The 27,611-nt window shown below is 39.7% G+C and overlaps 1 protein-coding gene across 5 annotated transcripts in view; it reads right to left on the reverse strand.

Annotated features, from left to right (window-relative positions):
- The window catches only part of STX18 (syntaxin 18), a 95,771-nt gene that overhangs the window by 13,297 nt on the left and 54,863 nt on the right, over window positions 1–27,611 (reverse strand). For all 5 annotated transcript variants that reach the window (XR_004645826.1, XM_034771317.1, XM_034771319.1 and 2 more), the window contains 5 exons: window positions 19,651–19,766; window positions 16,612–16,689; window positions 16,366–16,432; window positions 10,692–10,807; window positions 3,879–3,967 (listed from right to left, as the gene is read on the reverse strand). Coding sequence is in view for 4 of the 5 variants with exons in the window: in XM_034771317.1 (XP_034627208.1) it covers window positions 3,879–3,967; window positions 10,692–10,807; window positions 16,366–16,432; window positions 16,612–16,689; window positions 19,651–19,766 (466 nt within the window). In the remaining variant the exon portion in view is untranslated. The remainder of the gene's footprint in view (window positions 1–3,878; window positions 3,968–10,691; window positions 10,808–16,365; window positions 16,433–16,611; window positions 16,690–19,650; window positions 19,767–27,611) is intronic.

The raw sequence follows: 27,611 nt of genomic DNA on the forward strand, positions 1-27,611 counted from the left end.
GCAAAATGTCAGCAGAACAAGGCACGCTAAGAATAAAAGTGACAGGACGGCCTTGTATTTGTTTATTTAGCTCAGAACTTCAATGTTGTTTTTAGGCAGGTTTTTTTAATATTAAATGTCACTCGTGACTAGGGTGACCAGATGTCCCGATTTTACAGGGACAGTCCCGATATTTGGGGCTTTTTTATATATAGGCTCCTATTACCCCCCACCCCGTCCCGATTTTTCACACTTGCTATCTGGTCACCCTACTCGTGACACACATCAAATGAAGTGTAAAAAGTGAGCCGGTGTAAGATGGACAATGCCAAGTGCAAGTATATAAAAAATAAAAATGAAGAGCAGGAGGACTTTGAAAAATTGCATGGTGTAATAATGCACTTTCTAAAAACATCCAGCAGCTATCCCTTAGGAATAACTGACAGAATGTCAGGCTACAGCTAGTTCAGGATTGTGAATTCTAGAATTCCTTCCATCATCTCGTTGTGAATATTTATTTCTCAATCACTTAAAAAAAAATCTTTAAATACTGTATAGAGATGCCATGAAACTTTATCCTAAACTGCTATAATAAAGAGTATGGCAACTGGTCCAAAACCTAGTATATAGCACAGAGCCAAAAGAAAAGACACTAACAAGGTTATTAATCAACTATTAGAAAACCATTTTATATATAGCCGGTGTTAACCTCCATTTGACCTGCAGGAGATTTACATGGAGAACTCTTGCATAATGACAGGTTTCAGAGTAGCAGCCGTGTTAGTCTGTATCCGCAAAAAGAACAGGAGTACTTGTGGCACCGTAGAGACTAACAAATTTATTAGAGCATAAGCTTTCGTGGGCTACTGCATCCGAAGAAGTGGGCAGTAGCCCACGAAAGCTTATGCTCTAATAAATTTGTTAGTCTCTAAGGTGCCACAAGTACTCCTCTTCTTTTTATGGAGAACTCTAACATTAGCATGCAGACTGCTGGAAGAAAACAGAAGAAAAGAGGCCTCTGTGAAAAGTGGCCTTTTTATGTCAGATTGAGAAAAAAAAAAAAGATGATAATGTGTGTCATCCAGGGAAGCTTATTAAGGGCTTCAAGTAGGATCATGTCTGCTCCTTTCTCTTGAGACAGCCCACATTCACTCTTTCTCAATATGGTCTGCAATTCAGGAGGCTGTTTTGGTCCCTGTCCCTCCCCCTCCCCCTAGACACTCAGCAACTGTGGTCAAGAGTATTTGTTTTTTAAATCTGCGATTAACTAAGTGAGTGTGACCTTCTTCCTTAGATATAGCCCTTCCCACAGTTATTTACACCTTTGTCATGTCTAAGATGGGTATTATAGTGCTCTACCTAGGACCTAAGTTCCCTCTAAGCTATATGGCTGTCCAGCAGTCTATCAAGTGTCGTGCACTTCAGGTACCCCTCCACCCACTGCTGCGCTGCTCCTGCCCTCTGCCTTGGAGCCCCTGGCCAGCTGCTCCTGAGAGCCTCCTGCTTTCTGTGAAGAGCGGTGGGGGAGGGAGAAGAAGGGGGAAAGGAAGTGGGCACCGATGTCAGGGTGTCTCCCTCCTCCCCCACCCCGTACCCCATCTCCACAGAGCAGGGGAGGGGACACGACAGGGCTCAGGAGTGGGACGGAGCTTGCTGGCAGCTGCTGCTGTGTCTGAACAAACAGGCTTCAGACTGGCGAGTGCCAATCTACTTAAACGGGCAGCACACTTAAGGGGGCAGCATGTGTCTCTCACACACCCGCACACTCAGTGTGTGTCTGTCTGTCTGTCTCTCTCTCACACACACACACCTCCCAGCACATACTTGTATTATTGTTGTTGTTACTTCTTGATACTTCCTGCAATGCACATATATTCTCTGTAATTTTATTCTTTCGAAGTGCTGCTATTTTAGTTTTTTGACTGGTCTAAGCCTTTCACAATTTTTATTTCTCTCTTATGCTTACATTCAATTCTTTGAGTAGTGAGTTCTAAAATGCTTAATCTGTCCTGGCTAGAGTAATTATCCCTATGGTAACTTTTTAAATATATATATTATATCTAGTTTTTTGTTGCTACTGGTGGCGCATATCCGCACATTACCTCAATATTGATGCACATAACAAAATTCAATCCGCACATGGATGGAAAAAATTAGTGTGAACATTGCCTAGGACTACTCTTGAATACCATCATGGAAGCTTCAGATACTGCTGGATGCAGAAGCCTTCTACTTAGCAACACTAGTCATGTTGTATTGCTTCCAGTTTGCTCCAAAGTGCAATACAAGGTGTTTATGTCAAAGCCCCACGAGACCTGGTTTCCGAATACTTTGGGTCCTGTCCACACTAGGGAAAGTTTAGCGACACAGAGGACTCATGTAGATGGGCTACAGCTGCTACATGCATTTTAAAGCACCACGTCAATCAGCTCTGCCAACAGCAGGGTTAACTGACACAGCATGAAATGATGGTGATAACCAGTGGCTGAAATTAGAATCACAGAATATCAGGGTTGGAAGGGACCTCAGGAGGTCATCTAGTCCAATCCCCTGCTCAGAGCAGGACCAATCCCCAACTAAATCATCCCAACCAGGGTTTCGTCAAGCCTGACCTTAAATACCTCTAAGGAAGGAGATTCCACCACCTCCCTAGGTAACCCATTCCAGTGCTTTACCACCCTCCTAGTGAAAAAGTTTTTCCTAATATCCAACCTAAACTTCCCCCACTGCAACTTGAGACCATTACTCCTTGTTCTGTCATCTGCTACCACTGAGAACAGCCTAGATCCATCCTCTTTGGAAGCCCCTTTCAGGTAGTTGAAAGCAGCTATCAAATCCCCCCTCATTCTTCTCTTCTACAGACTAAACAATCCCAGTTCCCTCAGCCTCTCCTCATAAGTCATGTGCTCCAGCCCCCTAATCATTTTTGTTGCCCTCCACTGGACTCTTTCCAATTTCTCCACATCTTTCTTGTAGTGTGGGGACCAAAACTGGACACTGTACTCCAGATGAGGCCTCACCAATGCCGAATAGAGGGGAATGATCACATCCCTCGATCTGCTGGCAATGCCCCTTTTGATAGAGCTGAATTGGTGTTAGCAATGGCACGAAAGATTCAGAAAATTTCCCTAGTGTAGGAAGAGCCTCGGAGACTGCCTCTCTCCTTACCTACTTTCTGACAATTGGGATCAGAGTATTTGTTAGTCCAGGGTTTGAGTTTTCTAGCTTTCCAACACATTGCTCTGAGAACAAGCCTCATAAGGTGGCAAAGAAGTGAGCTGCACAGACAGCTATGAAGGAAAGCTTGCAGGCTGCCTATTCACACTAAAAAAATTGCTCAAACTCTTTTATAAGCACTAAAAATTCACAGATAAAAAGAATGAATTACATAAGAGTAACTGGCAACAGAATAACTCAAATAGGGATCGCAATAGCAGCAGCAACAATCTTTGTCTTCCAAAAGTTTCTTTATGCTTCTCTTAATGTTGCCATGACTTCCTTTGTTTGATGATTGAAACAGCAACCCATAGAAGCAATTTAAAAGGGCAATTTCAATGGGCAGTTTTAATTGCTAAAAAATACTCTCTCACTAATATCATGGCTGCACAGCAGTCTCTCTTTTTTGTAGCAATTTTAAATACTGATACGAAGAATTAGGAATCCAAGTTGAAAAGGCACATTTGTACTTTGTTAGTCACTAAGGTGCCACAAGTACTCCTGTTCTTTTTGCTGATACAGACTAATACGGCTGCTAATCTGAAATTTGTTATTAAGTTACTCTGCATAAAAAGAAAGTCAAGAGCAAAGTGAGAGCGTGTATTGTGTTCCTTAATGCACCATATGCACAGATAGCATTAGCTGGAAAGGTGGGGGGAGGGAAGATATAAAACAGAATTTACCATCTGAATTTCTTCAGGTGACAGTTCATCTTCACCTTTGCCATCCCCCCATAGCCCGAAGTTAGTGTGGGCATCTGTCAGATTCTGATCTGTAAAGATAACCAAAAATCCCAAACATATCAGCATACTGAAATGTGAAGCTACAACCACTGCTTACTCATGTAGTACCAACTACCAAATGATTAGATTTCATTTCTAGTTAATTGAGACTCATGCCACACATTTATCAGCAGTTCACACAGGTAAGGTACAAGTGCAGGACTGGGGGCAAAGATTTAGACACACGCTTAATTTTGTTCACTGGGAGTAGCTGCATTGAAGTATGGACGTTGCAGCAAGTGGAAATACTCATAGTGCATAAAGTTAAGCCCATGCAGAAGTCTTTGCAGCATCGTTTCCTTTGTCAGGAAACGAGACATCTGTAAAAGTCAAAAAGTCATTTCTCCCACAATGTGGACTTTAACAGAAATATATGTACACTTTTGAAAATGACACCAACTGTAGAAAGCCATTACCTTTCCTGAGATTTCAGAAAACCACCTCCTTGCTACTCACATTATTTTGCAAAATTAAACCCAGAACCTCATTTCAAAATATTAGCATAAACTTCCCAAGACTTATCTCATTTCCTTATGTTGTTGATTCTGCAGATTATGGCCCCAATTGTGCAACTGATTCCTCACGAGGGGTCTGCCTACATGCAACAAGTTAGATCAGGCTCCATCCTGCAAACATTTAACACCAGGTTTGTTTGTTTTTACATACTGGAGCAGCCCCGTTCATTTCAATAGAAATACTCTCATAAGTGAAGTTGTATTTGATTTGCAAGACTGGGACCTAAAACATCTTAAATATATAACTTCTGAAAATGGAGTATACAATAGAAATTGAAGTTTAAGATTAACTACTATAAGGTACTTCCGGACAAGGAGAAAAATACCACTTTCTTTTCATTCCTTTTATCTCTACTAAACTGCTCAAGATAGTTAAGACCAAAGCAGACTGTGAAGAACTTCAAAAAGATCTCACAAAACTAAGTGATTGGGCAACAAAATGGCAAATGAAATTTAATGTAGATAAATGTAAAGTAATGCACATTGGAAAAAATAACGCCAACGCCAACTATACATACAATATGATGGGGGCTGATTTAGCTACAACTAATCAGGAAAGAGATCTTGGAGTCATCGTGGATAGTTCTCTGAAGACATCCACGCAGTGTGCAGAAGCAGTCAAAAAAAGCAAACAGGATGTTAGGAATCATTAAAAAAGGGATAGAGAATAAGATGGAGAATATCTTATTGCCCTTATATAAATCCATGGTACGCCCACATCTTGAATGCTGTGTACAGATGTGGTCTCCTCATCTCAAAAAAGATATACTGGCACTAGAAAAGGTTCAGAGAAGGGCAACTAAAATGATTAGGGGTTTGGAATGGGTTCCATATGAGGAGAGATAAAAGAGGCTAGGATTTTTCAGCTTGCAAAAGTGGAGACTAAGGGGGGATATGATAGAGATATATAAAATCATGAGAGGTGTGGAGAAAGTGAATAAGGAAAAGTTATTTACTTGTTCCCATAATATAAGAACTAGGGGCCACCAAATGAAATTAATGGGCAGCAGGTTTAAAACAAATAAAAGGAAGTTCTTCTTCACACAGCGCACAGTCAACCTGTGGAACTCCTTGCTTGAGGAGGTTGTGAAGGCTAAGACTATAATAGCGTTTAAAAGAGAACTGGATAAATTCATGGAGGTTAAGTCCATTAATGGCTATTAGCCAGGACGGGTAAGGAATGGTGTCCCTAGCCTCTGTTTGTCAGACGGTGAAGATGGATGGCAGGAGAGAGATCACTTGATCATTACCTGTTAGGTTCACTCCCTCTGGGACACCTGGCATTGGTCACTGGGCTGGATGGACCTTTGGTCTGACCCAGTACGGCCATTCTTATGTTATGTTCTCATAGGAACCAACTGATTCTGACATTTTATCTGTTTTGGCAAGAAGCAGCATCAATACCCAAGTGTCGGAGTTACTACTGTATCCCTGGGAGGTTCTTTACTACCCCCCAACTGGGACATTGTGCCATCCCACAAAGGACTGTATGCCTTGGTTGCTTAGAGTTACCAGATTCAAGTCACAAAACTAAGATGCAGAAAGGTTTTTGTTTCACCTTTTTGTAAGTTTTGGAATCGCTGTTAATCATAATATTTTCCTTATTTAGATGCTTAGATACTTTTTTATTTGATTTATTGTAATTGTTTATAATCTTGTATTTGAATGTTTTCAATTAAATAAGCAATGTTGATGCATCACTCTGAGAAACCAACTTCTCTTGGGAAACCTCTAACAGCAGTCTGTTTAAAAACAATTTCATGAGAGATATCGTAAGGAGATATTTTCCTCTTGCTCTTTGTTACCAGAACATCTGCATGAAACCCATCTTCTTTTCTTTTTTTTTTTTTTTAAACTCTGGTGTAACTGCTCATTCCTTCTCCGAAAATTATATGACTGGTTTCTGACATCACAACTGGTTCCACAACTGTGGAAATGATTGCAATGTTACAAACAAAGGATTGTGAATGATCAGCAGGATCAGCTTAGCTCTTATGAAAACCAGGCTTTTTGTTTCTTACAAGTGCCCTAACTAATAAAAAACAAGTAAAGATAAGAAAAAATTTAAGACTGTTTACAAATAATTCTGGTTATGTTTTACCTGGGTCATCATCAGCTCTTTACATATATTTCATAGAGAAATAAATTATTTTGTTTAGATATTACACCAAAATTTTAATGAATACATGTCATTGCAGGAAAATATCCTGTTCAGTTTTCAGTGAAGTAGTTGTTCAAGATTTCATCTGTCATTCTGATCTTATTCACTTAATTCAAAGAAAAGAGGATAATTATTAGTTTACGGAACGGACTATAAAATAATAATAAATATTCCCTTTTTTATCCCAAAGGACCCAATTATTTCCAGGCACTGCCAATACTTGGCAAGAAACAGTACGTGTATCCAACAAGTTCATTAATAAGCAAATACACTCAGAGTAAGCACTAGGTGAGAGACATTCTCTCATCTTTCCAGAGTTGCTCCTGTCACTACGACACATTTTCTGCTACCGGGAAAGCAAATTTGGGGCTTTCCTGGAGTATACCTTAATGTTGCTCTATGATTATGATTCATCTAGCAAAACCTAGAGAAAGAAAAATATCTATTTCCTAGGATTGCTGAAATGAATTACTTCATATCTCTGTTGTTTCTGAAAGATGCATTGACTGTTTTAATTAACAATCAAATTCCTTTTAACCCATTTCCAAACTGGTTTACTTCATTGAAATGAAAGATGTGCTAAACTGAAGGATTAATTCAAAAACCATCATTTATATTTAATTCCATAAACAAACTGTCCTGTTTGTAATAAGCAAATCAAAATTGGGCATATATAATCCTTAAAGGCTTATCAAACAAACACCAAATGGGCGTTTCCTACAATGATGCATGTTTTTTATAATTCGGATGTAAAAAAGGTGTTCAGTATCAAAACAAAGTACCATAATCCAATCTGCCAGAGAACGGACTAAACTATGATGAACTGAGGCAAAAGAGTCATCCAAGATTCCAAATGTTTTAACAAAGGACAGAGTATGTGGGGATTTGGGCGAGAGGTATGCTCCCAGCAGGGAACAATCTTTGTAGCACAGATGTTTGTGTAAGAGTGCCCAGAGGCTATGGTGACTGACACTTCAGAAATGCAAACAATCACCATTTCCCAAGGTATTGATGCCCAATGGAAAACATCCTATTTAGAAATAATCTCGATTATATTTATTTTCCTTTGTTTGTTTTTTATTACAGAAAACACTTAAAAAATCAAAGGTCAAAAGATTTAAACTCACAATCCCCTGTTGATAGCATCACCATAATTTTCACAGCAACTACTGTGAGGCCATAATGAAAATGATAGTTTTATAAACAATAGCAGCAAACTCTTAAGTCAACTTCATTCATGCAATAAAGAACACGGGGTGCAGGGTGAGTGGGGGTATTGTATGTGTGTATAAAATATTTCAGGTAGAACTATTTTCATAGACAGGCCTCACAGTTTTCTCAAAGAATAATCAGCACCTCTAAGAGCTCTGCATCAGCTTCACTTATATAATAAAATACACTTTTAGCTACTTGCTTCTAAACAATTAAAAACAATGGGGAGTCCTTGTGGCACCTTAGAGACTACCTAATTTATTTGGGCATAAGCTTTCTTGGGCTAAATGAAGTGGATTTTATCCCATGAAAGCTTATGCCCAAATAAATTAGTTAGTCTCTAAGGTGCCACAAGGACTCCTTGTTATTTTTGCTGATACAGACTAATACGGCTACCACTCTGAAATCTAAACAATTAAAGGTAGGCTAATAATGAAACTAACTAGCACAATCACAATCAAGTCTCAAATGCGGTGAAAGGTGCAATAAGTGACACCTCTTTGCAGTGTAATGTCGTTATCAGATCTGAGGCCCTAGGCAATCAAAGACTAGAACCTCTTGTGGCATGGCACAGATTTCTGAGCTGAATATTATAACAGTGCTCTGGATGATTGAGCTGCACAGAGTTGTCCAAAATTGCAGTGGTGTTCCAGGCAGATGGAACTGCACAGAACACAGGGGGAGGGATAGCTCAATGGTTTGCGCATTGGCCTGCTAAACCCAGGGTTGGGAGTTCAATCCTTGAGGGGGCCACTTAGGGATCTGGGGCAAAATCTGTAGTTGGTCCTGCTAGTGAGGCAGGGGGCTAGACTCGATGACCTTTCGGGGTCCTATGAGATAGGTATATCGCCATATATTATTATTATTATTATTATTTAACCACTGAAGATACTACTACATTACCGGTTCTCTGCTGGCATGCCTCCCAGCTATAAAATACTGCTAATATGAGCCAAGAAAAAACATGAATATAACCTGCATGCTGCATTGCTCAGATTTACTATGAAAATGTAGTGTGCATCATAAAGAGACACTCAAAACCTGCAACGTTATGTCTTATAGCAGGTTCAATTTGAGAAGAAAAAGCTCACTGTAAAGTTGCAGAAATGTAGCTGGTTAGGTAGATAAAACTACAGCATCTGAGAATTAAAATTTTTGTATGTGCTGAGGGGCCATTCAAAATTAGAGCCTTTATTTAGAAATGGAGTTTCCACTTCTCCCCAATCATCCTTCCACATGACATGTAAAATCACTGCCCAGAGGGGCTTGCCTCTTTCACCAAAATTGTTTTAAGAAAAACACTCAATAGCTGATGACCAGAAATACCCTTCTGTTTAATAGACCACCTTCATGTACATCTTCCCCTCTGTCTATCAGATGCTGATGCAGTCTGACCCTAACTTCACGTAACAGTTATCCTAGTTTTTGTTTCCCTCGAAACAGAATTTCAGTGCTATAGATCATATTCATACAGTACTCCAGGCTCCTCTATCAAATCGAATAGCAGAACCAATACTGGAGAAAGCATCTGTTTCTATAACAGCATTCAGAAAATAGAGGTCCCTTTGGGGATAAACTCTGAAACTAACCTTGAGGTTGCTATTATTGCACAGAAAGGCTTCCTGCAAAAAAGTTCTGCCAGTTTACCGGCCCTAATGCAGACTTGGAATATGCTTACATTGCCAAAAAAGGAGTGCTCTTAACTTGCATTAGCTAACCCACATTAGCCAACTCAGGTTAAAATAGCAGCAAAGACACAGCAATTCAGCTTTTAACTCAAGTTAGCAGCTTAAATTCAACCTCAGGCTCTCTAACCTGAATTAAAGGCCGAGTTGCTGTGTCTTCGCTGCTATTTTAACCAGAGCTAGCTAATGCGGGTTAGGTAACCCGAGTTAAGAACACTTTTTTGGGAGGGGGGATGGTTTGCAGTTTCGACATACCCTGAGAAGACAAATAGAGGAGAAAAGTGAGACAGACCTCACAGGCTCAGGTAGACAACTTTAGAGAATTTCTAACCCTATCCTCAGGCTCTAGCCTAAAGGGAACTGGCTGAATTGAATATTTATCCCAAGTATCACTTTTAACAACCTCGCTATCAGACAATGCTCGCCTACTGATGGACAAGACGCAATCCCTTCAGCAGCAAAAAATCAGAATTGTGGAGAAAAAGCATTCTCACATGAACAAGATATTCGCCATCCCATCTGCCTCCTCTCCCTCAACTCACATACACTTTTTCTTAACATTCCAAATCTTGTTATAGATGCTAGATTCAGGCTTAAAAAGAGCAGATGTTCTTTTAAGAATATAGGAGGTTAATTTTCAGACAGCCTGCCCTTTTATCAGTTAAGGAAATTCTACAAAATCTTACAGGACCTCAGGGCAAATGCATTTAGAGGAGTACTAAAAAAGTGAGAACCAAGATATTCACAGAGTTGGTTTAATATGGGTTGAACTGTCATATCCTAAATATTGGGGAAAAAAAAAAAATCAGGAAATTAGAAACAACCAGGGAATAAAGGCTTGTGAGAAAGTTCACAGTGATCTCCGCTGGCAGCTCTGCATGGAAAAAATTGCTTCAAAAAACGTTTTTGCTGTTGGCTGAAGAATGCTTCTGAAACATGCCACAAAGTTTAAAGACTTTGCTGCCTCACTCTCAGAATATGCTTTGCGACAGCCTGGTTACCATAGGAAGGGAGACAGAAAGAAGAGGAGGTACAAGTGACAAGAGGAAGCCTTACAATTGCTCTGTGATCTGAGGAAGGTATCCAGTTGGATGAAGAGTGCCTGCCACAAAAGTAAAAATGAATAGGATTGGATTCTTACCTTTGTTTTCCTCATAAGCAAGTTTTTCATTAGATTCTTCTGAAGAATTCTGCACAATTTTTTCTGGGAAAGAGGGTGCTTGAGCTTTATTGCTCTGTTCAGGTTCAAGCCTGGACCTACAAGCACAAGAGCCCATAATTTAACTAAGTTTATACAGCTGATTCTCCCTAAAATGAGAATAAGGAGTTGATGAAAGATTACTTGGAAATATAGCACACAGTAAAATAATCCTTACAAAACTCTTATGAAAATTTACCAGCCAAGACACAAAATTTACTTACCATCCTTTACCATGATGTTTGAGAATAATAAATAAAATGAAGGACATTTTACTCACTCCAGAAAAAATAATTATTTGCTCAGGGTAAGCAAAATATTGTATCCATTTATTGCAGCCTTATTAAAGATTTCAATGAACTTCCTTTGATAAACGTAGCATATTAAAATGTCAATTCTAAGCTAATTTGTTTAAACAGTCCTCTAATACCAAACATGCTTTCTGTTTGGCCAATGGCCAATTCAACATTAGTTTTCAAGTAATTTTTGAATTCTTACTGTATATATTGTCAAAATATCATCAAGCAAAGGTAACAAAATATAAACTCTGAGCATCTGGTTTCAAACATAATTATCTTTACTCAGCAAGCCAAAGTACTCCACTAGTGCAGCCAGTAAAGGAAAATGAATCTCACATATACTGTTTGCTGAAGAGCATAGCAGATACTTAGAAGCAAATCAAGAATGTTTGTATATGATGTTCAGATTTATTGTAAAGTAACTCCCTGAAACTGTCTGTAATGTTAATAAGTGTGGTATGAAAAGAGCATTGGGCTGGGGCTTAGGAAACATGAATTCCATCCTCAGCTCAGCCACTGGCCTGCTAAGTGACTTTGGGCAAGTCACTTCATCTCTCTGTGCCTCGGTTTCTTCATCTGTAAAATGGGGATAATGATGCTGACCTCATTTGTAAAATGCTTTGAGATTTATTGTTGAAAAGAGCTACATAAATAAATTAATTAATCAATCCCTATCTCTTATTATTATTATTAAAAGCCCAATTAAAATATCAGTTGTTTATTCAGTGATCTCTTACTAAATATCTGTCATACATATTTCTCCTAAAAAAATAGAATAATAGTGGAATTAAAAATGAGCAGTAAACTTCAGTGGTTTGCCTTTCTCAGCTATGAACTCTAACAGCAAGGGAATGGAGGACTGCAGCTAAACTACTATATGGAGCAACTAAATAGCAGATCTGACTTCTTTATATTTTTTCCAGTATTGGTGAAAATTTGCTACCCAAGAATGCAAATGACTAATAAAAACTATCAGGCAGTAACACCTGCCCACACAGTGTACTAGGTATTGCACTAGCTTCCACACATATGATCTTTTACTGTGTCTAAATACTTGTGTATAATTCCTTTTGTATGTACCTAGTTAGGATATTAATAAAAAATAGAGAAAGTGGGATAAAAAGTCTAATCTGGTCATTCTCACTATATTTAAAACAAGACAAAAGAGAGGTAACAGGAACTCTGTTTGGTCCAAAAAATTAACTACAAGAACGGGGTCTTGGGGGAAGCACAAACAGTAAAGAAAAGCCTCCTGCATCTGTACTATAGACAGAAATCTATAACTTGCTGAAAATGACAATAACAATTGTTCTGAAAACCAATAAAATACTGATTCCCCATATAAATGAAAACTAACTTTAAAAGCTGTATCCACTGCCAGAGTTTGTAGTCTGTACCTATGAACAGTTTATAATTTGAGATAAAATATAATTTTAAATATCAATGAATATAACTATTTTAACTAATTAGGCACATTTCATAAAATCATAGAAATGTAGAGCTGGAAGGGACCTTGAGAGGTCTGTCCAGCCCTTTCTGCTGAGGCAGGACCACGTAAACCTAGACCATCCCTGCCAGGTGCTTGTCCAACCTCTTCTTAAAAACCTCTAATGATGGGGATTCTGCAACCTCCCTTAGAAGCTTCAGAGTGGTAGCCGTGTTAGTCTGTATCAGCAAAAAGAACAGGAGTATTTCTGACCTTAGGGTACGTCTATACTACCCGCCGGATTGGCGGGTAGTGATCGATCTATTGGGCATCGATTTATCGCGTCTAATGTAGACACGATAAATCGATCCCCGATCGCTCTGCCATCGACTCCGGAACTCCACCATGGCAAGAGGCGGAAGCAGAGTCGACATGGGAGCGGCAGCCATCGATCCTGCGCCGCGAGGACGCAAAGTAACTGATTCTAAGTCGATCTAAGATACGTCAACTTCAGCTACGCTATTCTCGTAGCTGAAGTTGCATATCTTAGATTGATCCCCCTACCCAGTGTAGACCAGGCCTAAGAGACTAACACATTTATTTGGGCATAAGCTTTCATGGGCTAAACCCCACTTCAATAGAAGTGGGTTTTAGCCCATGAAAGCTTATGCCCAAATAAATGTGTTAGTCTCTAAGGTGCCACAAGTACTCCTCGTTCTTTTTCCTTAGAAGCCCGTTTCAGATCTTAACTACCCTCATATCTAACCTACATCCCCTTTGCTGCAGATTAAGCCCATTACTTCTTGTCCTATCTTCAGTTGACATGAATAACAATTACTTACAGTCCTCATTTAACAGCCTTTATCATATTTGAAGACTATTATCAGGCCCCCCACAGCCTTCTTTTCTCAAACTAAAGGTCATTTTGAATTCTAATCCTGTCCTCCAAAGTGCTTGGAACCCCTTTCAGCTTGGTGTCATCTGCAAATGTTATAAGTATACTCTCCACCCCATTATCCAGTCATTAACGCAAATACTGACTAGTTCTGGTCCCAAGACTGATCCCCGCAGGATCCCACTAGATACATTCTCTGTTTGATAGCAAACCATTGATAACTACTGTTCGAGTATGGTTTTTTAACAAGTTATGCACCCACTTTATAGTAATTTAATCTAGACTGCATTTTCCTAGTTTGCTTATGAAAAGATCATAAGGGACTGTGTCAAAAGTCTTATTAAAATCAAGATACATTTCATCTACTGCTTTTTCACTATCCACTAGGTCAGTAACCTAGCAACATAAAAGAGAAGGGAAACAGCCCACTTCTCTTAACATTTCATTTTGGGAAATTAGTCAAATCTAATTGGCAGAACTTTTGACTACACAAAGCCAAATTATATTATGTCAGGAAATTATAACAGCCAGATAGTTTAAGATTTAACATGCTCATCTAAATAAAGAGAAACAAGATTTTTATAATAATTATAATAATAATAATAATAATAATTAATGGAGATATCCCATCTCCTAGAACTGGAAGGGACCTTGAAAGGTCATTGAGTCCAGCCCCCTGCCTTCACTAGCAGGACCAAGTACTGATTTTGCCCCAGATCCCCAAGTGGCCCCCTCAAGGATTGAACTCACAACCCTGGGTTTAGCAGGCCAATGCTCAAACCACTGAGCTATCTCTCCCTCCCCTTATTTACTTACTGTATTTACTTATACAATACTAAAAAAGGCTCCTGTTAACAAGCATATATTTAATGCCTGCTAAACTGCAGTAAAGAAGATCTGATGAAGGATAAATTGACTTTTAAATAAATATATCCCTTTATTTTTTGTAATCCTTAACTTCCAGAGTATGCTAATATACCCATTTTCAATTAAAAAATGAATAAAAAGCCTGCAATGCAGCAGACTTTAACAAAACCTAGTTTAAATAATAAAACAAATTCTTATTATCACATAAAGTGTCTACTGAAATCCTTAGGGAAATTACAAATCAACTAGTTGAAGGCATATGAAAAAAAGCAATTTTTCTTTAAGTCCTCAGAAAGATTGGTTTATGCCCTGTGATTTATTTAAATTGAATTTTAATTTAAATAGCAATTTAGCTATTATATCACATCTGCAATGCATACAGCCTCCACCTGGCTAACATCTGTTTTCTGGTTCTTACACTGGGTAATAGTGGCAAAACAACATCCTTTGGTCTTCTGCTCAAGATTTTATTTAAGCATTATACTGTTGCTTAGCCTTGAGAGAAGTTCTAACTTCTAGTTTCTCTCTTTTGCTCCATTGTTAGTGCACATAAAATTGATTTGTTTTCTCCATTTAGTTCACTGAGGCATCTTGAAAATGGGCTTCACATGGAGGTGATAGCACAACAGCATGGTGAGCAGAATAGCAGGGAACATTTATTAGCTTAATTAGATGACTGCTGGAATCAAACGTTTTTTTTCTTCAAAATTCAATATGAAGAATACTGAATCTGACAAGATTTTATGCCTAATGTGCAAGACTTTATTGCTGGGTTACTTTTTATCTATTGTGTCATCATGAGAAACTGCCTCTCAATGGATTACAAAAAATTTTAAGGAGTTATCCTGACTTTCTCATACAGTTGGTTTGAACCTCTCCACAAAAGAAAAACAAAATAGATCTTACAGCAATTTATTTCTAAGGGGAAAAGCCTCGACTGAATCCCATCACCTTTAATTACAGATGTTGTATGATTCTGGGTGAAATATACATCCCAGAGGATATTTAAAGACCACCCCACTAGTTTTAATTTAAATAATATCTGACATGTTCACACTCTAACCAGATAAAGGAGTATGAGTTCTTTGAAAAATGTTTGAGACTTTAACTACTGGCACATATGTTGTGCAATTTGCTATTTCCACATGAAAACCTGCCTAAGGGAAATCAGGGTTAAAATTTGCATTATGAAGACTGAGAAAAGGTTGGCAGTATTACAACTTTAGAGACTTTGGTTTAAAGTGACAAACTTTAAATTGTTAACTTCCTCACTCAGTCTCCCCACATGAAAATGAACAAACCAAAAAGAAAAAACTTGCGGGCAGCTGTGTTTGTAACCCTTGGTTGGAAAAAAGCAACAATGTGCATATTCTTTCACAGAAGCCTTCCTTGAAAAAAAATATTCATTTGGATAACTGGATGTTCCAGGGGAGTAGTAAAACAATACTAAGACTTTTCACCTCTAGGTGACTAGTTCAAATCTAACTCATGCTAGTGGCAGGAAGAAGCTGTTCTCTTCCAATAGCTGTTTGATGAGCTATGAGTTTGTGGTTTCAATCCAGTTTCTAGTTAGTCCTCATCACAAAAAATGCCAAGTCAAGCATTCTTTTATCCCTCTTAGCAGTGTACGCAGAAAGATCAGAGCTGAATGGGCATGAAGAGTGAACAATTAACCACAGAGAGGGTATCCTCCATATCAGGTTTGAGGAATATTGTCAGGTTGCAGTGTCCCCAAACTGGATGATTTTACATACAGTAGCATATATCTAATTTTAAAAAGGATGGATTACAGAGGCAATTTCAGATCTATACAAGAGTTTCCTTGTATTTGTGAGTTTCAAGTCAGATTGTTAACCCTTCTTTTAACAATTCTGTGGTTTATTCATATACATATCTGAAATCTGGAACAAATGGTTATATATTTTAGCATTCAGCATTTTATAGCCTTCACGGTGTGATACAGGCATAAAAAGTACTAATATGCAGCAGTTCACAATGAAAGATGCACATATTGCTGCTTCTAATGAATATGTGCATCAATTGAGAATTGCTAGTCCCATGCACTAGGTTCACATTTATTCAGTTAAAGAGTTACATAGGAATCAGGCAATTTAAAGTAACAGTACTCACAATCTTTTCTTATCTACCATTCGTTTGACTCGGACGGCTCTTTGTTCAGAGTACAGCTTACACACTCCTGTTCAAAAATGTCAAGAAGAGCAGAAAAAAATGTAGTTAGACGATCAAGATTTTCTCTCAGAAATTATCAGTATGATCTTAAAAATATGAAAATAAAGAGTTTGACAATATTGTACAATCAAATAATCATTCACTTTGAACTGTTATACATTTGTAGAAAAAAAATGTACAAGGTACTTTTTAAATAATCTTCAGTGAAGTCCAAGACGGCTGCTCTGTGCTCCCTCACTTGTGGGGATTGGACATTCTTGTGTGCTGAAATGAAAAATTTCAAGATAATATTTTACACTTGGTGTTGAAGAATATGAAAGCCCACCTCTTCAGTTTTCCACAGATTATACTCTATATACAACTTTATATTTACAAAAGTCTATTAGTATATTTTAAGAAATTAAATGTATATTTTCACAATAGCATTTAAAGAAAAAAAATAGTCTCACGTAGTTTACCTTTTATCATTGCTTGTAGATATTCTCTTTGGGTGCCCTACTTATGTGTCAATTACATTTGTATTAAAAATAGACTTTTGCTCAAGCCAAGCTTAAAGAGACAAATCTAAAGACTCAACTTGCCTAGTGTTCTAGACTGTAAACTCTCCAGGACAGAGATTGTCCTGATATTTGTTTCTTGCCCAGTGCCAAACACCAATTTGGCCCTTAAATATTTATCTTTTTTATTTTAATAACATATAGCTCCCATGACAACATTACAGATATACATTTCTGATTAGTGCTACAGAGGTGTATCTATCTATCTATCTATGGAAGCTTAAATTTGATGCAAACCTTTAGTACACTTATCTCACAATCTTTATCACATATTAGGAAAGACCGCTTTTTAGCAAGTAAACCTAGGGTTATCCAACCCTGACACAGTATGCCCACCCATTCCTTGAATTTATCTTTACCACGTATTCCAGTCTCTTCTCTTAATAGTCTACTCCCTGTGCTGATGGTCCTCTTTGGAATGCTCCCATTGGCATTAGTTATAAATAGGGCTTCTAATTGTAAGATTTTTAACCAATAAACACAGATGAAACCCCTCAGATAAAAAAAATGAAATTGGAGTTTATATAATAAAGACAAGAAATAGATACTTGTTTCTAAGGGCTTGTCTACACAGAGCAGTAATATAGACTACAGAAGTGTGATTTCTAAAGTGCAATGAAGTGTTGCACATTAACTGGTCCATTCAGATCCTGCTGGTGCGCACTAAAAGTACCCCAGTGTACTTTAATGTAGTGCTGTTTGAAACAGTACTATGTTAAAGAGCATATGAAATATTACAAACACATTACTCATTACAGTATATATGAGTAAAATATACAAAGAATGTATACAAAGAGAGCCCCGACCTCCCCTCCCCTCAATTTTTGGACATCTACATAAAACTCGAAAATTGCTAAAAATAATCCCCCCCAAATAAAATTAATAAAACCCCCAAAATAGAAACCCTAGTTATACATTATCTTTTACCAGTTCAATCAATTTTGTCCTCTTCTTGTAGCTTGACCTGTCATGATTGACCATGACCTTGGACATGCCACGTACTGACATGACACTTGGTGCATGCAGTCAAATCCATTTTAAAAAGGCAAAAGAACACTCAGGTCTTGAACCCTCAAAATATACCCTGCAAGGCTTTCATCTGGATATCAGAAGATTCTTCCTCAAATTATCAAGATTGGCCATATTCCTTTACAAACTCAGTATCCAGCAGTGGCCACAATATTCCAAGAGTGCTATCACGATAACTTTGCATAATGAAATCATCATCACTTAGTTGTATACAACTAATTCTTCTTGGCTTGTCTATATGAATGTTTAGTTTATGGCAAGCGGGGGTGTGAACAGTTCCCTAGTGCACCTTGATCTATCCCGCTTTAAACCAGGAGTAGATCTAAGCCAGTGGTGGGTAACCTGCGGCCCGCATGCGGATCATCAGGGTAATCTGATTGCGGGCCGCGAGACATTTTGCTGACATTGACCATCCACAGGCACAGCCCGCCGCAGCTCCCAGTGGCGGTGCCACATCAGCAAAACATCTCGCGGCCTGCAATCAGATTACCCTGATGGGCCGCATGTGGCCCGCAGCTTGCCCACCACTGATCTATGCATACTATGGAACTGTTAGTGCACGGCAGCAGGGTCCACATGGACAATAAGTGTGTAGCAGTCTAGTGCGGGGTTGATTTACACCCCACTTTGCCAGGAAAGAAGTGTTTGTGTAGACAAGCCCTCTGTTTATGAAGTAATAGAAAATGTAAAATCTTTTAATATTGGAATTCTCTGCATCACTGAAGGGTTTCATTTTTTTGTTAGAATTTTCTCTAGAAGAAAGGCTTCTAATTTAGCAAGGACAATTGATCAATTCTGATTTTTGTCCATATTTCACTGAAATCTTTAATTTTATCATTATTTATCAGAACGAATGTAACAAATAACTAGTTCCGTATCCCAGAATGATGCTCGTCAGTTTGAAAATGAAAAGTAATTTCACTTCAAGATACAATATTTTTTATATTTCTAGACATAAAAGGTAGACATTATAAGCACTTTGTGCAAAATTTAGTTTCTGTATTGCTCCCAGATTCAATAAAAACAAATAATACCCAACAACCTTCACTTGGTGTGAAATCTGGGACCCACTGACTTCAGTAGGGCTAGGATATCACCTTTTAACACAAAAGCTAGGTCTGATTTAAAAAGGATATGCTTAGAAACGGTGGGGAAAGTAATGATGAAGATTTAGTAACTACGCAGTCTGATTAGAAATATTTATATTTCTATACTCTGTATGTATTGGTCACTTAAGCTGTTGACTTTTGTTAGTACAGCTTACTGGGAAAGTCGCCCATTGACTTTAATGGATTTTGGGTCAGGCCTGTATGCCATTTTGCAAAAAAATATTACTTACACGGTAAATGTTTAGAAAGACTTCGATTTTTTTTCTTTTAATCAGATGCTAATGAATGGACTGGGGTGGCTAGGTTAAATTCTATGTGCTGGACTTTCTTTTTACGCATACAAATGTACATCAAGAATAATTCCACTGAAGTCAGGAGTTACATGGGTTTAAGTAAATGGAAAATTAAACCCTATGTATCTTTTTTTTAAAAGGTTGTTCAGAACACTGTTCAACCTTCACAGTCACATCAGCATTTATCATGAACTCTTCAATAATTAACATAATCCATTTACCATTATACTAATTTACCTTCTGTTCTCAGCTGTTGAATGGCATCAGCACATGTCCTCATAAATATCTGAGCATCTTGATCAATCTGATCACGTTCTGTGTCTGTCATCCTAATGTATTCCGACATAAGATGGCTGGGGAAAAAAACCAAATACTATCATTTTTTAAAATTGTGTATAATTTATAAATGTATATTTTGACCTTCCTTTCCGCACTTCTCTTCCTATAGATATTTGGGTTTTTTTTGTTATACAGCCTGATTTTCATAAAGACCAAGAAGGTGCAATGGGCCACTCTCAAAGTACAATACTCAGCACATTGAGAAATATCACTAAAAAACGGTCAACTATCTTTCTGTGACTGTTGTTCTTCAAGATGTGTTGCATATGTCCATTCCACTGTGGGTGTGTGCATGCCTCACGCACAGTTGTCAGAGAACTTTCCCCACTCTTCAGTACCTATCGGGGCAGCTCGAGCACCCTCGGCCATCACATGCCATTGTATGCACGTATAAGAGGACAGAGCCACCCTGACTCCCCTCAGTTCCTTCTTACTGGATAGACTCCAATAGAGAGGAGAAGGAAAGTGGGTCATGGAATGGACATGTGCAACACATTTCGAACAACACCACTTACAGAAAGGTAGGTGTGACCGAATGCACCCCTATATTCACCACTATAGTAATAATCTTTGTACAAAATGTGCCTTGTGAGGTAGCATTTGAAAACTAACAACTCACTGGTCAGTAAGATCATGGTGAAATGTGTGCAACAACATTATAGGTAAAGTTATGAACATAAGCTGAAATTATGACTCAAGGTGTTTACCAAGCAAGTTTGGAGAGTGGGTAAACCAGTTTCTCAAAGCTGACACCTCTAGCCAGTTGTCATCAAAGCTGATGGGCAAATCACCTGTCATATGGCCATTCTTTGGCAAGGGACGGGGGCAGGAACAAACAGATCTGTATTTTAGCAAACAGCATGGAACCTCTTTCAACACAAGACTTCTTGTCTCTGTCCTCACAGCAGGAATTAACTTTATCTTGGGGTAACCCTCAAGGAAATGCATTTCAAAGGGGGACTGGACTATAAAGTGAGGGGCAAAATCACCTCATGGTATCTCTTCTTATCCATCTCTCTCTCTCTCTCTTTTACCTAAGACAACTAAAGGAAGCAGCCATTTGAGTTTTGGAGAGAACCTGACCTGAAATTTGGACAGCCGTGTTGTTGGAAGCATGTGGTAAGGATCTTATCTTGAACCAAGTCTAATTTGTTATGTTTTCGCACAAGAAGGCATTTTCTCTGTTTCTCACGTAACTATTTCTGACTTTAATGCCTTATGGTTGTACTCACTTAAAATCTCTTAGTGGTTAAATAAACTTGTTTTCTTCTTGAATCAAACAAATCTAGTGTTGCATTCAAACTGAATTGTTTGGGTGACCCCAGTAGCAAACTGTTGGACATTGTTCCCTTACAGGGGCAACAAACCTAAAATATCTGAACTTTCCAGGAAAGGGCTGGACATTGCAGAACCCACATTTTGAAGGAAAATTCAGCACTGGGAGCGTGTTGGGGTAGAACTAAGGCTGGTGGATGCCAGAGCGTGCTGGCAGGCTGCAGCTATACACAGACACTCAGGGATTTACCTACATTCTGTTTGGCTGTTTGTGAGGGGCTCAAGTTGGGAGCTACAGCTGCATAGAATTGTGAGGTACCCCAGGCTGCAGGGCAGGTGACGACACAACCCCTCACTGGCTGTATTGTACCCCGGAATGTCATAGTAGGTAAACATTTTTTCTTCTTTGAGTGTTCACTTCACTGTAGGGGAATCACAAACAGATTAACATGAAGGAGGGCTCGGAGTCTCCCTGAACAGTGATTGTAGAACAACCCGTCCAAAATTGGCTCCATTCCTAGACTGGCTAGAAATGGCATCATGAGCAGCAAAAGTGTGAACTGATGACCAAGTTGTCACTTTGCAAATGTCTCAGATAGGTACTTGCACAAGGAAAGCAGCTGAAGCTCTTGTTGAATTGGCAAAGGCTCTAGGAAGTGACATGATATTAGTTAACTGGTAGCACAAATGAATGCAGGAAGAAATCCTCTGAGGAGAAGCCAGTTCTGTCTGCAATCATGACAAATAACTACACTGAGAATCCAAAGGACCTAGTGTGGTACACCCAACCCATATGAGTAGTTGGAAGATAGACACATACACAAGGACATGCTATACGGGGAGCTATCAGAGGAAACAAGAACTACAGGCGTCGCTATAAAGACATATGCAAGCGAGATATGAAGGAATTTTGAATTGATCCTGAACAATGGGAAATCTTGGCAAGAGATTGTAACAAGTGACGCCATCGTTTCCATCAGGGCATCAAAATCCATGACAGGAGCTGGCTCCTACAGCTTGAAGAGAAAAGAGCCCACAAGAAGCAAGCAGCTCCCAACCAAGACACACACATTTCAACAACTGCCAAAAAACATGCAAATCTCGGATTTGACTATTCAGTCACATGAGACATTGCAAACCATCGACATCATAGGCTGCAATTCCCCCAGTCTCTCACAGATGAAAGGATGCCAATATCAGTGTGGTCTAAGTAGAAGGCTAAAGCTCTTTTAATCCAATGAATGAAGTTTGTCCTCATCTCTATGCATGTGAGGCTTTGGGAAGAAAATTGGCAAATAATTTGCCTAGTTAATGTGGAAATTGGAAACTACTTTTGTCAAGAATTTTGGGTGGGGTGGAGGTAAACTTTATCCTTCTAGAAAACTGTACCAGGAAGCTCGGAGACTAAGGCTCTCAACCTGCTGAGGTTACCACAACCACAAATGCCACTGTCAGAAAGGTGGAGTAGGGAGCAAGACACAAGAGGTTCAAAGGGTGATCCCATTAATTCTGCTAGCACCAGGTTGAGATCCCCTGGAGGAACAGGTTCTGGTACCTGTGGGTACAACTGTCTAACCCTTTTAGAAATCTGATATTGGGATTGCAAAAAAGCAATCTATTACTCACTGAAGGGTGGAAAGCTGAAATTGCTGCTAAAGGTTCTGTAGCAGAACTGTCAGACCTTGATGTTTTAGGTGCAACAGATAGCCCTAGATGTAGTTGATGGAAGCTTGCACTAGAGAGACACATTTCTGTTGAGACCACATAGAAAAATATTTCCATTTGGCCAGGTAAGTACACCTTTCTACTATTCAGAAGTATTTCCTGAACGTCTCCTGATCAAGCCCTTTCTAATGGTGTTAGCCAAGAAGCATCCAGGCTGTTATGCTTGCAGATTGCAGTGGAGCAGATGGCCATGGTCCTGAAAAATCACGTCTGGATCCAACAGAAAAGGCAGAGGAGGTCTCACTGACAACGCTAGTAGGGTTGAGAACCAGTGCTGTCAAGGAAACACTGGTGCTCTTAGTATGAGGTAAGCATAGTCCTGTTTGGTCTTGAACAAGACTCTGGGAAGTAATGGTATCAGAGGACAGGCATAGAGCTCAGAGTTCTTCCCTGGTAGCAAGAAAGCATCCACCAATGAACCCGCACTGTGATGCCCCCAACCCTCCTCCAGGGAGCGGAACTGATGGCAGTTTCTATTGGCCTTCATTACAAAACAAGTCCGCCTGGGGAGTCCCCCACCGCTGGAAGAAGGACTTGGTACATCCAGATGTAATGATATTCATGGTGAGTGGAGAAAGAGCTGCTCAGAGGACCTGCCAATGTGTTCTGCTTTCCGGGAGGGTAAGCAGCTTTGAGATGAATGGAGTTGATGATGCAGAACTCCCACAGAAGAATTCCCTCCTGGCACAGTTGCAACTAATGTGCTCCTCCCTGTCTGTTTACACAGAATGTAGTTGCTGTGTTGTCTATTAACACTAGCAGATTTTTCCCCACAAGATGTGGACAGAAGGCTGAACAGCCTAGACTAACAGCACGTACCTCCCTGATGTTTATATTAGTTCTCCTGCAAAAACCGCAACCCTTGAGTTTGCAGGGTTCCCATGTGTGCCACCCAACCCAGGAATGGGGCATCTGTGATCAATGTAAGCACTGGTTGCAGGAAAACGAAGGGAACTCCCAAACAAACTTTCCAAGGGCCTGTCCACCAGTCCAGAGAGGACAAAGTTATCTTTGATATGTGAACTACTCTATAGACAATGTCAACTGGGAGGATACACTGATGCTAGCCATTGCTGAAGCCTCCTGAGGTCTAGACTGGCATGCTGTACTACATAGGAACATGTTGCCACGTGCCCCAGGAGTTTAAGGCAAGTGTGCGTTGCGGTAACAGGATGTGGTTTTAGTTCCATGACCAAGCCTTGGAACAACTGGAACCTTGTGTGAAGCAGAAATTCTATTCTTTGCACAGGTTTCAGAATTGATTTGTCTGGACTGAATAATAACCCCAAAGCATTGAAGGTGGACTAGATCAGGGGTCGGCAACCTTTGAGAAGTGGTGTGCCACATCTACATTAATTTAAGGTTTCGCATGCCAGACCAGCAGCGCGGGCAGCAGACAGAACCCCAGACGGGCAGCAGACTGAGCCGCTCATCCCACTGCCGGTCTGGGGTTCTGTCCACTGGCCCCTGCCAGCCAAGGTCCCGGCCACCGGCCCCGCTCAGCCTGCTGCTGGCCGGGTTCCGTCCATCCAGGCCATGATGAGCGGATGAGCCGCTCAGCCCGCTGCCAGTCTGGGGTCCCAGCCGCCAGCCCCTTGCCAGCCGGGGTCCCGGCTGCCAGCCCCGCTCAGCCCACTGCTGGCCGGGTTCCATCCATCCAGGCCAGCAGCAGCTGAGCTGGGACCCCGGCTGGCAGCAGCGTGACACTAAAAATCAGCCCGCATGTCGCAGGTTGCCGACCCCTGGATTAGATGATGGTCACAGGGGACAGTACTTGAATCTCGGACTGGTCTCTCACTAGCCAGCCATCCAGGTAGGAGAACACATGGATCCCCAACCTCCGAAGATATGCAGCTACCACCATCATCATGCACTCTGTGAGGGGCTGCTTATAGGCCGAACAGAAGTACTGCAAATTGGTAGTGGCTTTCATTCACTACGAAACTGAGAAACTTCTGGTAGTCTGGTCTGGACTCTATAAGTATTCAGTGAAATAATCAATATTTGAGAACATGCTTTTTGGGATTTATAAGAAAAAGTATCATTTGTGGAGAAACTTATTTCATCCCATCAAACCCCTAGATGAAAGTCCACCACAGGTTCTCTTTTACCAAACTGAAGAGAAAAGAAAAAAAAAGAAGCATGCAACTGAAGAACCCATCATCTATCATTCTCAGTACCTGTTCTTTTTAGGCAGTTTTTGGTTCTGAAAGTAAAAGATCCATGTTTCAGAAGAAGCACACTAGCTTACTGAATAGGATGTAGGAACAACTCAAATAGTGAAAGAACTATAAAAATGTGGAGATTATGAGTTCCCTGAAATTCATGTGTTTGTCATTTCATAATCTGAACTTCCCCTTTATAATGCATATTGCTTGACTACTACAAAATCTCTGACTTCAAAGGACAGCACTTGGAAGAAGGTGTATGGAAAAGAATATATTTAACATGATATAGGTTTATCTGATACCTGAAAACATCTACTACTGCTTGCCTCTTTATTTATAGATGATATATTATGCAGTTAATAGTGTCTAATAACATTTTACAATTAGTCTTGTAGTTCAGAGATAAACTAAAATGGAAGCAAACATACAAAGGATCAAATACTACCAGGGAGTTTTAAGCCGAACTCTCCATTCAAAGGCAAAACAGGTCCAAAGCATTTAAGTGCCCACGTTATAGCTTTAGTTTTTTAATTCAGCATATTATATCAATAACACATATAACACACTAGATACCTAGTAAGAATATACAAGGAGAGAATATCTATGGTCTGACAGTATCCACTTTTTAGTGATTCCATAGTTGCTCTGTACATGAGAGGGTGATAAAGCTTTTACTGCGGTGATTTAATTGATATTTATCTCATTCCTCCTGGCTATATATCCACCACAGCACATTACAACCCACTTTAAAACTATAAATGGGAACTTTCCCCCAATTTTAATTAGTGCGATCCTTTATGTGTGACCCAACTCTCCCATTTGTTCAGAGCATGTATATTATATGCATGCACATATAATTATATTTATGTATAGTATATAAAAATAAAAAGTGAGATAGTTGGTAATCTGTATTTTATTCTGTTCTGTTTCTTATTATTCCCAGCTATGTGCTATACCAAGTCCATCGTTGAGGAGGTCTAAGTTGCCAATGAGAGCAATTCTAAATGCGAAGTACTACAAAATTATTTCAGTTTCTTAAATAAAAGATAAACCAGCTAATCCAATTAGGGGAAGAAATGGGGAAAATTGTAACTCATAGGTGCAGCCACTTATGCTTCTTCCATTTATATAGTTAACCATTTTATTTGTGGGGTTTGGGTTTTTTTTTAAGAATTGAGAGATTTCATAAATCTGTGACAAAATCCCAGTAGGAATTTTAGTCTTCCTAATTTGCACTTTTTAAATACGATCTGGAGGATTAATGCTCAGAGATTGTCTCATTTCAGAAAAACAGTAGAAATGCCATCCCACAGCCACAATAAAGTTATATATTTCAAACAACAGATTATTTAGAGACAGATCATGAGTGATTATATAAAAGAAAATAGCAGCAATTATTTGAAATTATATTTCCATTATTTGAAAGTATTACATCAAAGTGTTTTGTCAATACCTGAAAGAGACAATGCAACTGTGCTGCAAAGTATGGGTTATAAATATTTTCTTATTAGAGATTTGGAGTGTGCATATAAATTCCTCACCCACAGTATAATAAAATTAATGCTGTTAAACATATTGGGACAGATGCTCTCTTTGCTCCACTCCCTCTCCATAGCTCAGGCAGCGCTCCTCTGACTAGGGTTCACCTGGCATGTGTGAGTCCCCACAGGTAGAGCGCCAGTAAAGCTAGCTTTTACACCAGCCTCCACATAGACCAAACACTGCGCTATGCCCCATATCCAGGTAACTGGGGATGGGGTATACCACCATGTCCTCTAGCTATCCACAGCTAGTGAATGGTCACTAGGGGAATATTGTCAGAGGGAGTAGAGGGCTGCCTGACCTCAACCTGATTAGCCCAAACCCAACATGAGCCCGAGTGCTGAGTCATTTTCAGACCCAACGTGAACCTGACACTTCCCTCCAAACCTGTGTCAACACTGCCATCTCATCCTTGCGGCTTGGTCTGGTGGGGACTCCACACTCCCCAAGCCCAGGCCTGCGATCCATCTTCGGCCATCTCCTGCCCATGGGGTCAGCACAGCACTGGCTGTGTGCCCCGCTCCTGCCTTCTGACACTGCCTTGCTATGCTGTGTGTGCTGTAGAGCGAGACACGTTGTGACTCACTGGCACACTCACTCTACAACACACACAGCATAGTGAAGCAGCAGTGGCCGACAGGAGCGGGGCACAGAGCTGCCACTGCACCAACCCCACAGGTTGGAGGAGATGATCAAAGACTACTCAACCCTACCTGAGCCCAAGAACATCACGTTGTTTTCAGACTCTACTCAACCCAAACCTGACACATGTAGTTGGGTTTGGGTTGGGCTGCAAGACTCTAAGCTGAAGCCCCTGGACTTGTCTAACCTGCACTTGGGTCCAGGCAGAAAATTAGGGAGCTGTAACTAACTTCATGATGGACCTCCTCCCTAACCATGCCCAGCAGTATTGTGTTTCGGTACACTATAATCCAAGCAGTATTCATAGCGTATTGGGTGCTCCACTACAGAAGCTATAGTGTCCACATCTCTTGATTCTTATACTCTGCCCATCACTGTGGTATTTGAACACTTTCATGGTATCCGGGCACTTTTAAAAAATACAGAGTAGAAGAGAATAGAGATTACAGTAATCAGAAACTAATTTTCTTTTAAATAGACTTCAGAAATACAAGTGAAGAAACTAAC

Source organism: Trachemys scripta, chromosome 5 (assembly GCF_013100865.1).
Source record: "Trachemys scripta elegans isolate TJP31775 chromosome 5, CAS_Tse_1.0, whole genome shotgun sequence".
Classification (NCBI taxonomy): domain Eukaryota; kingdom Metazoa; phylum Chordata; order Testudines; family Emydidae; genus Trachemys; species Trachemys scripta.